This window comes from Podarcis erhardii (genome assembly GCF_964252035.2).
Source record: "Podarcis erhardii genome assembly, chromosome: 1".
In the NCBI taxonomy this organism is placed as follows: Eukaryota; Metazoa; Chordata; class Lepidosauria; order Squamata; family Lacertidae; genus Podarcis; species Podarcis erhardii.
This window is the reverse complement of record NC_138497.1, coordinates 32072675-32085157: the sequence shown is the minus strand read 5'-3', so window position 1 is coordinate 32085157 and position 12483 is coordinate 32072675. Positions and strand designations below refer to the sequence as shown.

General features: G+C 42.8%; 1 protein-coding gene across 1 annotated transcript in view; it reads right to left on the bottom strand.

Annotated features, from left to right (window-relative positions):
• The window catches only part of LTBP2 (latent transforming growth factor beta binding protein 2), a 142156-nt gene that overhangs the window by 47433 nt on the left and 82240 nt on the right, over window positions 1–12483 (bottom strand). Inside the window, exon 9 of the mRNA XM_081857916.1 lies at window positions 5651–5725. Within this exon, the coding sequence (XP_081714042.1) occupies window positions 5651–5725 (75 nt within the window). The remainder of the gene's footprint in view (window positions 1–5650; window positions 5726–12483) is intronic.

The following is a 12483-nucleotide window of genomic DNA, read 5'->3' as shown; positions in this document are numbered from 1 at the left end:
TCTATGATTCTATGATTCTATGATTCTATGAATAGGTAGCTGTGCTGTCTGTGCCATTCAAACCTGTGCTACTTAAAATTACATGGAAAACAAAGGCAATTACAGGCAGCCCCCAATTTGTGAGGGTTCCGTTCCAGGTCACTGCGAGCTTACGTAAAATCGTGTGCAATTGAAACACCTTGTTCCACCCCCGCTCTGCCCCACCCCGCCCCCATTTTTCCCTTTTAGTAATATCTTTTATGACATTTCGGGGTCACTTCTGGGTTCAGTGCCATGTGCATGTGTGCAATCACGCATATTATCGGTCGCACCCAAAACAGGAGTTTTCTGTATATGAAATCTTATTCAGTGGATTGTGGAATAGTTATCACCCCATTCTTCTTGCTGAATATTCTTAGCTGAATGTCCTTAGCAGTAAAAGGACACACATTTTCCATAAGGATTATCACATGGGATCTGTGAGCATTTTTATCGCCCAACATTTGAAATTTGCCTGCTAATACTGTGTGTGTGTGTGTAGTGAGGAAAAGATCCATGGCACATGCTCAGAGGAACTCTAATCTATCTGTTTTACTTCCCATTTTCCAGAATGAGGCACTCCTTGCATATAATAATAATAATACCTTTATTGTCAATGTACAACATGTACAATGAAATTAACTGAGCTTCCCCCCCCCCCCACAAACAATCAATCACATTGCACTCTGTGTGCTTGTCGCACAACACACATGGCTCAAATTAAGCCCTGTCAGTATGAGAATATGCACATAGTGTAATGTCTGAACTCTACCACTGCTGAAGGGAACTGGCATTTTTTCTCCTTAGTGCTTGGTGGATGGGACAATAGCACATTGGCCGAGCAAAAGCAATGCATGCTAAAAAGCCAAAGATCAATCTCTGGCATCTCCAGGTAGGATTGGGAAAGAATCCTGTCTAAAACCACAGAGTCTTTGTCAATCAGCGTAGACAAAACTGATCCAGATTGACAAATGGCCTGATTTAGTATAAGACCGCTTTATATGGCTGTGTTAGCAAAAGAATGGAAGAAGAAGAAAAACTTGGTTAACCATTCATTTGTTGGCTCTTTTCCAGCTTGGCAACAGAAGCAGAGCCAAAGACTCTGAAAAATTAGCTTTAAGCATCTCGTTTACTCTTCTCCTCCCCACCACTTGGGGAGGATCCCAGGCATACTGTGTGGTCTCATTCCAGTGCTCATTGAGCCAAATGGCTCCGAGTGCCTAGGCAAGGCCTTCAGATCCAGATTCTGGGCAAAATGTGGTCTGCCGGGCACACACTGCACAGTTGCCAGAAGGTGAACCAAGTGCAAACATAGCAAAGAGCTCCTAAAAATAGAAGGCTATATGCAGGGCAGAGGGGAATGGAGGAGACAGTGTAGCTTTTGAGCGCTGGATTAAAGGTGGCTAAGATCTCCCTCTCCATTAATAATAATAATATAATAATAAATTTTATTTATACCCCATCCTCCCCGGCCAGAACCGGGCTCAGGGCGGCTAACATCAAAATATAAATACATTAAAACATAAAATTCAGCAATCGACTGAAATACAGCTTAAAATCGGATTGATGGCAACCCGCAAATTATAACTATAGGGGTTGGGAGCCTTAAGTACTCACCAAACTCAGCTATTTATACAACCCGGTGAGAAGAGTTAAAGCGGCCTCTTGTATGCAGGGTTCTGTAAGAAGAGAGGAGTCAGACTGGACCCCGACCAAAGGCCCTGCGGAACAGCTCCGTCTTGCAGGCCCTGCAGAAAGATGTCAAAGTCCCATAGGGCCCTGGTCTCTTGCAGCAGAGCATTCCACCAGGCTGGGGCCACGGCCAAAAAGGCCCTGGCTCTGGTCAAGGCCAGTCTAACATCATTGAGGCCGGGGATCTCCAAGATGTTATTGTTTGTGAACTGTAAGGTCCTCCACTGGGCATACCAGGAGAGGTGGTCCCGTAGGTACGAGGATCCCAGGTCGTATAGGGTTTTGAAGGTTAGAACTAGCACCTTAAACCTGACCCTGTACTCCACCAGGAGCCAGTGCAGCTGATGTAGCACTGGATGGATGTGGTCGCGTGGTAAGGACCCCGTAAGCAGTCTTGCCACGGCATTCTGCACCTGCTGGAGTGTCTGGGTCAGCTTCATGGGCAGCCCCGCATAGAGCAAATTACAATAATCAAGCCTGGAGGTGACCATCGCATGTATCACAGTGACTAGATCAGGGTGAGAAAGGTAAGGAACCAACTGCTTAACACGGCGGAGGTGGAAAAATGCCGCCTTTGCTGTAGCTGTAACCTGCGCCTCCATAGAGAGGGAGATGTTGAGGGTTACACCCAGACTCTTGACAGAAGGTGCTGGCACTAATTGTGCCCCAGCAAGGGATGGGAGTTTGCCCCCCAACCCCATGTCATCTCAACCCAACCAGAGGACCTCTGTCTTTGAAGGATTTAGCTTCAACCAGCTCCCACACAACCATCCAGCCACAGCTTCCAAATATCTGGTCAGTGTATCTGGGGCCGGATCAGGATGGCTGTCTATCAACAGTTAAAGTTGGGTGTCATCAGCATATTGATGACAACCCAGCCCAAAACTCCGAACAAGCTGGGCAAGGGGGCACATAAAGATGTTAAAGAGCATCGGGGAGAGAATTGTGCCCTGTGGCACTGCACACACCAAGGGGTGCCGCGATGACAACTCCTCCCCTTGCGCTACCCTCTGTCCCCAGCCTGACAGGAAAGAGTGCAGCCATTGTAAGACTGTGCCCTGAATCCCCATGTCTGCAATGTGGTGGTCCAATAGTTAATGGACAATCATGTCAAAGGCTGCTGACAGATCTAGAAGAATTAGCAGCCCAGACGCGCCTCAGTCCAGCTGCCTATGGAGATCGTCTGTTAGGGCAACTAACAGTCCCATGTCCAGGGTGAAAGCCAGACTGGAATGGATCCAAGGCGGATGTTTCATCCAGAAACCTACCAAGCTGTTCAGCAGTCGCTCTCTCAATTATCTTACCCAGGTACGAAAGGTTCAAAATCGGGCGGTAATTGGATAGATCTGAAGGATCTCATGATGTTTTCTTTAAGAGCGGACGCACTACTGCCTCCTTCAACTCCCCTGGGAAAGCCCCCCCCCCCCTGTGGAATTCCCAACCCATCAAGCAATGTAGTCCCCCATACATCTCTGTTAAGAAAGCCGCATATGGTCAGTTCAAGTATGGAGTTAAACAGCCTCTCCAATCCCACATTCATGTTGCGTCAATAAGCAGGTTTGGGAGTATGCGCTTGCCAACTTATCATGCCACTCATGCACAGAGTGCGACCTATTTATAAAGTCTCTCTCAGAAAGTGTCAACACCTAAATACATTATACCTGCCCTGCACTATATTTGTGAGGCCTGAAGATCACCGACCAGGAAATCAATCCCACTTTCAATAAAACACAAGTTTAGATATTTGTGCTTTTTTAAAAAAATACATTAGGGCCCAAGAATCTCTCTGCTGCAATAGCTCAGAGTTTGTCAATGTGGCCTTTGTGAGCACAGGTTCCACAGCAGCAGGGGATATCAAAATGAATGTATGCAGCCCTGGCAATTAGAGAAGGGGTGGCAGTAATGGTAACAGAGTGGAATGGCAAGGACAGGCAATCATGGTTTACAAATCAGCTATGAGCCAGAAAGGTTGAGACCCACAGAATTGTGGTGATTTGCTAATCAGTTCAATATGAGAGGAATTCCATGCTAAAGGAAACATGTCAAGAGAACATCCATCAATGGAATTGCACAAATCCAAGCTAAGACTCTGCATTACGCCATCCAAGTAGAATCTCACAGCTTATTGTAAGGGGGGAGATCATAGAGAAAGAACGGCGACATTCCTGCCACCACTATGACGAGACACTGGGCTTTACACTTTGAACAGCATCTGGAATGTGCACTAAGAACAAGTAAAAATTCCCAGAGAGGCCCAGCCCAATGCCAATTTCATCTCAAGATGCATCAGCAAAAATGTAAGAGGTATACAGCCCTCATTTGACCTAAAGCAAAAGGAATTTTGAAAGCAAGGATCCATCTGTGCTTCAAAGCAGAACCAACCAGCATTCATCCAGTGTGCATCCAGTCACATACATACTTTTGCAAGCATTTGTATGCAAATTTACCGCAATGATGTGCATTTTAAACATATTGTTTGGTGGGAGAACTACACCATAAAATTCGGAGAAGTGTAAATTTTGAAGGATAGCTGTGTTTCAGTTTGTATATTGGTTTGAGAACTGCAAATTAGGTCATTTTGTATTAAAGTGCAAACAAATCGAATTTCTCCTCCATCCATAATCCTCCATTACTTTACAGAGCACATTCCAGCTCTTGGAACCATATATAAACCATTGGTGTGGATATAAAATTGTATGACCCATCTCATACACTTATGTAATAAGATGCTCAGAGTACCAGCATTATCTGGTGTCAGCAGCATCTTTTGTGGGGACACTTTCCTCACCCAACTTCTTCCCTACATAGATTCAGAAGGCCTGCAGAGTTTTCATTTTTAGGAGATCAGTTACCGGTACTTAATTTTATTGTGGGCATTTGGAGAGACATGAATTTTATTCCAGACTTAAGCATAAGTGTTTCATAACTGTTATTTACCCTGCTTATAGTTATTGTTAACTAATTTTATTGCACTAACAAGATGGTATTGTTTTAAATTGTTGCATTAACTGCCCCGAGGCTTTTCAAAGCATGTGGCAGGATGTACATTAAAAAAATAAATTAATAACAGATTTCCCCACACCTGTTCACTTTCACTTTTAAACCTTCCTCTCAACACCTCCTACACAAATAAAACTGCTACAGCTAAGATTGCTTTAGGGTATAAGAAACATAATCCTTTTTCAAAACAACCACCAGAAAACATTTACCTAGAACACACCCTGCAGTTGGGAGGTTATATTAATTATAAACTTATCAAAGGCAAAGATATGTATCAACCTATATTTCTCTACAGAGTGGAAGATTCTGCATCTGTTGTAGGGCAGAGTTTATCTTATCACAGGACCAAGTAAGGCAAACGTTCGTGCATTGGCACTGCTGATAATTGAATGAAGATGAGATTCAAGGGGTGAAAGAGCAATTAGAATACATAATAATGTGACTAGATGTTTCTGCTCTTTGTAAGTAGAGCTGTAGGGTTTTGGGTTGTAATTAAGCAAGTAACCATGGCACAGATCATTTTTGCATATAATGAGTGGAATCCAGCACAGCACTAATTCTCTTGTTCCATGCATCCCCTAACTCAGTTCCAGAGATTCCCTCAACCCTCTGGCACAGATCTGGGGGAGGTCATGGGGCTATTAACCGAGGGGCTATGTCCTACCTCTAATGTCATTATGCCTCTGAATACCAGTTACTGCGAATCTCAGGAGGACAGAATGCTGTTGTGCTCATGTCCTGCCTAGGGCTTCCCACAGGAATCTGGTTGGCCATTGTGAATACAGGATGCTGGACTAGATGGGCCTAATTCAGCAGACTCTTCTTATGCTCTTAGGATCCTGCAGCACAAGCAGAAACCTTTGTGCTGACATGACACAGTAGTTGAATAACACCCAGTACAGTACCTGTGAAAGGGGATGAGAAAAAGTTTCACACTTACCTTGGCAGTGGCTCCGATTCAACCTTTTATATCCCTGTGGGCATTCAACTTGCCCATTTTCAAACACTGGGTGAGCTAGATGGAGAGGAGAAAAGAAAAGAAAGCTTTATCAAGGGTGAAAAATTCAGGGTACAAGGCTATATTCAAGTTGTGTCAAATCTGAAAGGTTACGGGATTTAGCTGGAAGCCCCACTAAACAGCTGATACTCAGGCAATGCTTCTGCCACAAGAGATACACCAGGTGACCTGGCCAGACAGATTGATGGAACAACCAAAACAGGGTAGAGTCGTGAGCAAGAAATGGGTGCCATAGGGGAGGAGCATACTATACTCCTTATGATCCTATTGACAGCTCAGGTTTAAACTAGTCCTGGACCTGAGACAAATGATATCCCTCCTCCCAAGATGGTTGTCACCAATGGAAGTGAAGGCACAGAAAAAACTCAATATGGAGGCCAAATGGCCGAAATATTGGGAAATTTTGGAACAAGATGGAGACAGAGTAAAACTGCAGAGCTTTTGCGAGATTGGCTTCATTATTACCAAATAATGGAGGCATATAACTTGGATAAAAAAGTTGGCTTCCAGGTGGAAAAATCAAAATTGGAAACAGAATTGTTAGATCCCAAAATTAAGAATTTGTCAAGAATGTATAAATTGCTGTTGAACACTCAGGATGAAACGGTGAAATCTGCTATGATTAAATGGGCACAAGATGTTGGACATAACATAATGATGGCTGACTGGGAACAGTTATGGACCACAGGTATGAAATTTATGGCATGTAATGCCCTAAGAGAGAATTTAATGAAAATGATTTACAGGTGGTACATGACACCAGTCAAGCTTGCAAAAATTTACCATTTGCCCGGAAATAAATGTTGGAAATGTAATGAGATTGAAGGTACATTCTTTCACCTTTGGTGGACATGCCCAAGGATTAAGACATTCTGGGAGATGATTTATAATGAATTGAAAAAGGTATTTAAATATACCTTTCTGAAGAAACCAGAGGCCTTTCTCCTGGGCATGGTCAGCCAATTGGTGCCAAAGAAGGACAGAACTTTATGTATGCAAGAATACTCATCGCGAAGTATTGGAAGACACAAGATTTACCCACCCGGGAAGAATGGCAGATGAAGTTGATGGACTATATAGAATTGGCGGAAATGACTTGCAGAATCTGAGACCAGGGAGAAGAGTTGGTGGAAGAAGATTGGAAAAAATTTAAAGATTATTTACAGAAATATTGTAAAATTAATGAGCTATAGAAAAATGGTGGAATGAAGTTATATGGCTTTGGCAGAAATGTTATAAGGAACTAGGTACAGATTGTTAATGTATTAAAGGGAAAAAATAAGGTTAGAATATGTTAAGATTAATTACAGGACAGAAAACAGATGAAGATGGAAAGGAATTTCCGAAACAGTTAATTGAAGTGGAAGACAAAAAGGGAGGCGTGAGGAAGTTAATGAAACAAGTGAATGAAAGTTAAGATTGAAAATATTCGAAGTGTTTTTAATTGTTTTTGTTTTGTTTTGTTAATTCAATGTTTTATGTAGTGTTTTTGTTTTTGTTTTTGTTTTTGTATTTTATTATATTGTCATGTTTAATTCTTTTTCTTTCTTTTTGTAATCTTTAAACTCTTAATAAATATTATTTTAATTTTTTTTTTTTTAAATGATATCCCTCCTATTGACTTCAATGGGAGGGGAAGGAATTTTAAAATAGCTGCATTGATGACCACCATGCCCACATTGCACCGGTAGAGCATAGAGTATGATGTAACTCAGCACCTAATTGCACCATATAATCCCCAGGATATAAACCATACCTAGGGAAACCACAACTCAGATGACCGTACAACTAGTATGAGTCTCTCCCTTCCTCTGATCTCAGCCCATGTACAGTAGTGCTTACTTAAGAGTTCACAAGGAGGAACAGGGAGAAATAGCATTTTGCATGAAGAGGGAGCACTTTGCACAAAACGTCTCTTCTCCAGAACACACCCAGCAACTTGAGAACTTTGCTAAAACCTATCTTCCTAGAACTCTAAACTCTGCCTAGAGACTTCAAACACAAACACCCAACGTGAAAGCACAATTGCTGTGATTGCCTTCCATGTCTTCCTTGGTTTGCAGTATGTGAATACTGTGTTCTGTCTGGTCTGAACCGCAGTGCTCTAACACTGTTTTCCCCAACAGTGTGGAACAGATTGTCCCCCACACAAAGAAGGCACTCATTCCCAACTTTGCCCTCTGTTGGCAAAGACCAGGTATTCTATTTCAGCAACTGGAACCGATGGCCAAACACTCATAAGCATGTTTATCTTGCAGGATGAAAGCTCTGATATATGCAGTGGAACAAGGGAATCAGCCACACTTCTGCTTGCCCTGCTGTTCCCCCACCCCTGGGAAAACCCACTGTTCACCGCTGAATCAGAGCAAATGTCAATATTGTTTTCTCTGAATTGAGGTTTGCTCTGATTTAGACTGGGTTTTGGGGGGGAAGTGGTTGGACAAAGGCAAAATCGCTCAGACTTGTGCTTTCTAGGCACAGGACAAGCAGAAGCGTCGACAAGTCCAAGGTTTGCCACAAACACAGGGCAGAATTCAACTAAGTAAGTTTTGCTAGCAGGAGCCTGTGCAAGTGATCCTGCTGGGGCAGCAGGGTTCTCCCCTATTGAGGCGTGGAGAGATTGCACCTGTGACAACATTTGTGACAAGTGATGTCATTTGTGGTAAGTGACAAAATTCCATGGCTCCTGCTTAAACAACCTGAGAATTGCTCTTTTGCAATGGAAAAAAATGTTCAAATAATTAAGTTTTTTTAAAAAATGAGGTAAAATAATCCTTATTCTTTGAGGATTAAGCAGTCCCCCTGCTGTTACCACCCAAGCATAGGAGCACCCATGACGTAACAACTGGTTACGTCTTCCTGTCGTGTGTTCACTGCCATATTTGGAGACTTGTCTCTCCTTCACAATTTACCTCAACAAACACCAATGTAGCCAGGTTGTGAAACAGCTCTTAATAAAAATAAATTGTAGAAGTTTGAACATCAGGTACAGCTTCCAGAGGCTCCAACTATTGAACTGAATTAGGCAAAAGTAATAGCACAGCTTTCACAGAGGTTAGAAATAATAGGATCTTAGTGAGGGGATTAGTTAAGTGGCAACAAATAACCTCTTAAGGTAGCTATTATTGCTACCCGCATCAACTCTGAATTATCTGTTAAGAACAGTGACAGAAATTACTCTCACTCACCTGAAAGTAATTTTGTGGCTGAGATTAGAGGACCTAAATGTTTGCTCCACTGAGAATGATTGTGCCTAAATAACGAATAATAATATTTCAGAACACTTTACTTTGCCCCTTAGATGACCAGGGTACATTTGCTCCGTGGACCCTAATACAGATTTCACTGCGATTGTTTCTATTTCTGAATTTAATAATGTAACAAAACTGAGAGGATTGACATTACTAGTCTAGAGGATATGAGGCAGCTGGCTCTTTTAAATATGTTCTCTGCTTAAAGGCCTATAAAACATTTTTCTAAAAATGAACCATATCTTAATTAAAGCAGCGATGGTTGATATTTCAGCGTTAGTACATCTGTACTTTTAACAGTTGTATAGATGAGGGAATGTTGGCAGGAACGGCTTGCCAGGTTGCTGTGCTGAAGGGATTGGAAAAGCTTCACCTGCCAGAATTCCCTCATCTGTGCAACATTTAAAGGTACTGGATCCCTAAAGTTGAAAGATTGGTTTTCAGTTTCCCATACATATTTTTAGGAAGAGCTGAAATGGAAGAGCATGAGGAGGATCGGCAACAATGTGTTGCAGCGTAGAGTGCTCCTGTTCAGTGCCCTCATCAGTCAGCAATGGTGATTGGTGACCATTGGGACTGGTGGGACAAAAGGCAGGGAGACCCACAAGAGGTGGAGTCAATGTCAATGAGAGGCAGAGCTATTCCCTGAATGATCGTAAGTAGGACAGGATGCAGGTGGAGGCTGGCTGAGGATAGGCCGTGCCCTCAACCTTTTGTGCTGCGTTTCTAGGCACAGGCCCAGTTTCTGAGCATTTCTCCCACCCCACCAGTACTTTCCAGATGAAAACCCGCTCTTTACTGCTAAATCGGAGCAAATAGCAATCCACGGAAAACCTGAATCGTTGTTCCAATTCAGTGTTACAGAGCAGGTTTTCCTGGGTAAAGTGCTGGGGCAAAAGAAAAGAGATATGGACGCAGGTGGCACTGTGGGTTAAACCACAAAGCCTAGGACTTGCCAATCAGAAGGTCGGAGGTTCGAATCCCTGCGACGGGGTGAGCTCCCGTTGCTCGGTCCCTGCTCCTACCAACCTAGCAGTATAAAAGCACGTCAAAGTGCAAGTAGATAAATAGAAATACCTTCTCTGGCGGGAAGGTAGACGGTGTTTCCGTGCGCTGCTCTGGTTCTCCAGAAGCGGCTTAGTCATGCTGGCCACATGACCCAGAAGCTGTACGCCTGCTCCCTCGGCCAATAAAGTGAGATGAGTGCCGCAACCCCAGAGTCGGCCACAACTGGACCTAATGGTCAGGGGTCCCTTTACCTTTAACTTTATGGAGCTTTAATGATCAGACCTGTGTCTAGAAAGTGTTACATTGTCTAGAGCAGACTGAGCACTCTGGAGGAGGCAGCCACTGAATCTGCAATGCACATTGTGCACACATTGTGCACACGTCATGCACGATGGGCCCCCTCAACACTGAGGGGGCCGGCTGCCTTCCAACAAATATTGAGGGGGACAGGGTGTCTTGGCGCACCTGGCAAAAGGTAAGAGTGGATGAGCCCTGAGGTTGGTGGAGCACTGATCCATTTGCCCTAATTGACCAGGTCCCATTGTCTGTCAACTATTTAAACAGCAAGCCTGCTAGCAGCCTCATACCCAGTGTTGCTCAGGAATTCTAAGAAACCCCGGAAAAGTCAGTGGAGTTTTGAAATCAGTGGTTAAAATCGGTACAGTTTTGAAAGGTTCAGCCTGGCATCTTGATTCAAAATGGCATCTAACTGTATCCAGACAGATGGAAACCAGCTCCTAGATCTCAAGAGCCATCATTTAAAACAAAATGGTTCTGAACTATTAAGAGGTGTCCAAATACGGAGTGAAAAGACCACTTTCCAAAATATATAGCAGAAGAAGTTGGTTTGATGCTAGTTTAACAAGCATGGCTGCTCCCAGAGAATGTTGGAGACTGTAATTTGATGAGGGGAGATTACCTCTTTTAAACTCTCTCACCTTCCCACTAACGGAGTAAATGGCTATTGAAAGCAATTTAAACATAAGGTTTGTCCTGGGACCAGAATTTGGGACTTCAGAGAATGAGCTGGGCTTTCTGACCAAGATTCCTAAGATATGTTGTAGCCCTTCTAAAAGCTTAGCCTTGTTCACAGATTCTGTAGAACGTGTTACCAACACAGGGGTGGGGGGGAGGCCTCCTCAATTATCATTGTGAAAGAAAATGGTATGGGGAAAGGATCACAGAGAAACTCCAGTATTGCCGGTTCCTCAGTGGCTTAGTTATACTTTCTCTTGCCCCACTGCTTTCCCCAAGAGAAAACGACTCTTTAGTGTTCCATCGGAGCAAACAGCAATTCAGGTTTTCTTCAGGTTGACATTTAGCACTAAAGAGCGGGTTTTCCCTGGGAAAGGAAAGGAGCAACAGGGAAACTGCTCAGACCTGTACTTAGAAAGCACAGGGGAAGCAGAAAGCCATTTGGAACTGTGCTTTCTAGACATGTGAGAAGCGGAAGTGTTGATGAGCCCATAATGAGTTTCCAAGAATTCCAATACTTTGGAACACTTTGCCTTCTAGTCAGGAAGGTACATCTAACAATCTGAAACGCCTTCATAACTCATAAATCATATGCCTTTTTAAAATGTGGGGGTTTTTAGGAGGGGGTTATTGGGTTGCTGTTTTTATTCTGATTATGTATTTTGTGGTTTTATATTCTGATTTTGTTCTGTGAACTGCCCAGAGACCTTTGGGTATAGGGTGGTATATAAATTTAATAAATAAATAATAAATAAAATTCAGTTTCCAGCTCTTCTACAAACTTCTGGTGATATCTTAGGCAATTCCATTAGCTTCCCCCACACTTGCCATTCTTGAGTATTGAATGGGAATTTTGTCATTTCCCCATTTTAGGGTGTGTTTTTTACAGGGTTTAAGATGCTTGTACATGGTTGTCATGGGATCTCTGAAGGGGAAATGTATGATTCTCAATCCTTTTCCTCTATAGCACAGCAATAAGCAGTGTTGCAGCAATAAGCAGACAAGAGGATACGTGACACCATCATGAGAGGCATAATTTTCAGGGGGATGGGGTGGTTATGACAAGTTCCCAATCTTTCTTATACTTCCTGGCTCACTGCTGGTCAAACTCTGAACCTTCAACAATTTGACTCTGAGGACTGTGAATGTGGACTTTTCATATGGTTTTAAATCCTTATTAAATATTCTTTTAAAGTTGTAAAGATTTTTATTGTAAAGTAAAGAAATATTATTTGAATTTCTCCCAATTTCCCATGGCAAGTGGTTTTAATATTAATTCAAAAGCTCTGGGGTTATGAGTGATTTTAGAAAAGAATTATTACTTTTCCCATGATAAACATGGATTAGGCCTCCAGTATTCTAAAAAAATATATGTCTCTGGGTGCTGTATGGCTGGATAATATGCAAAAGGACAAAGGATATAATATCCATGAGGCTGGATAGCTCAACTGGAAGAGCATGACACTCTTAATCCCAGGATTCAAGGTTCAAGCCCCATGCTGAGTGAAAAAATCCTGGAAT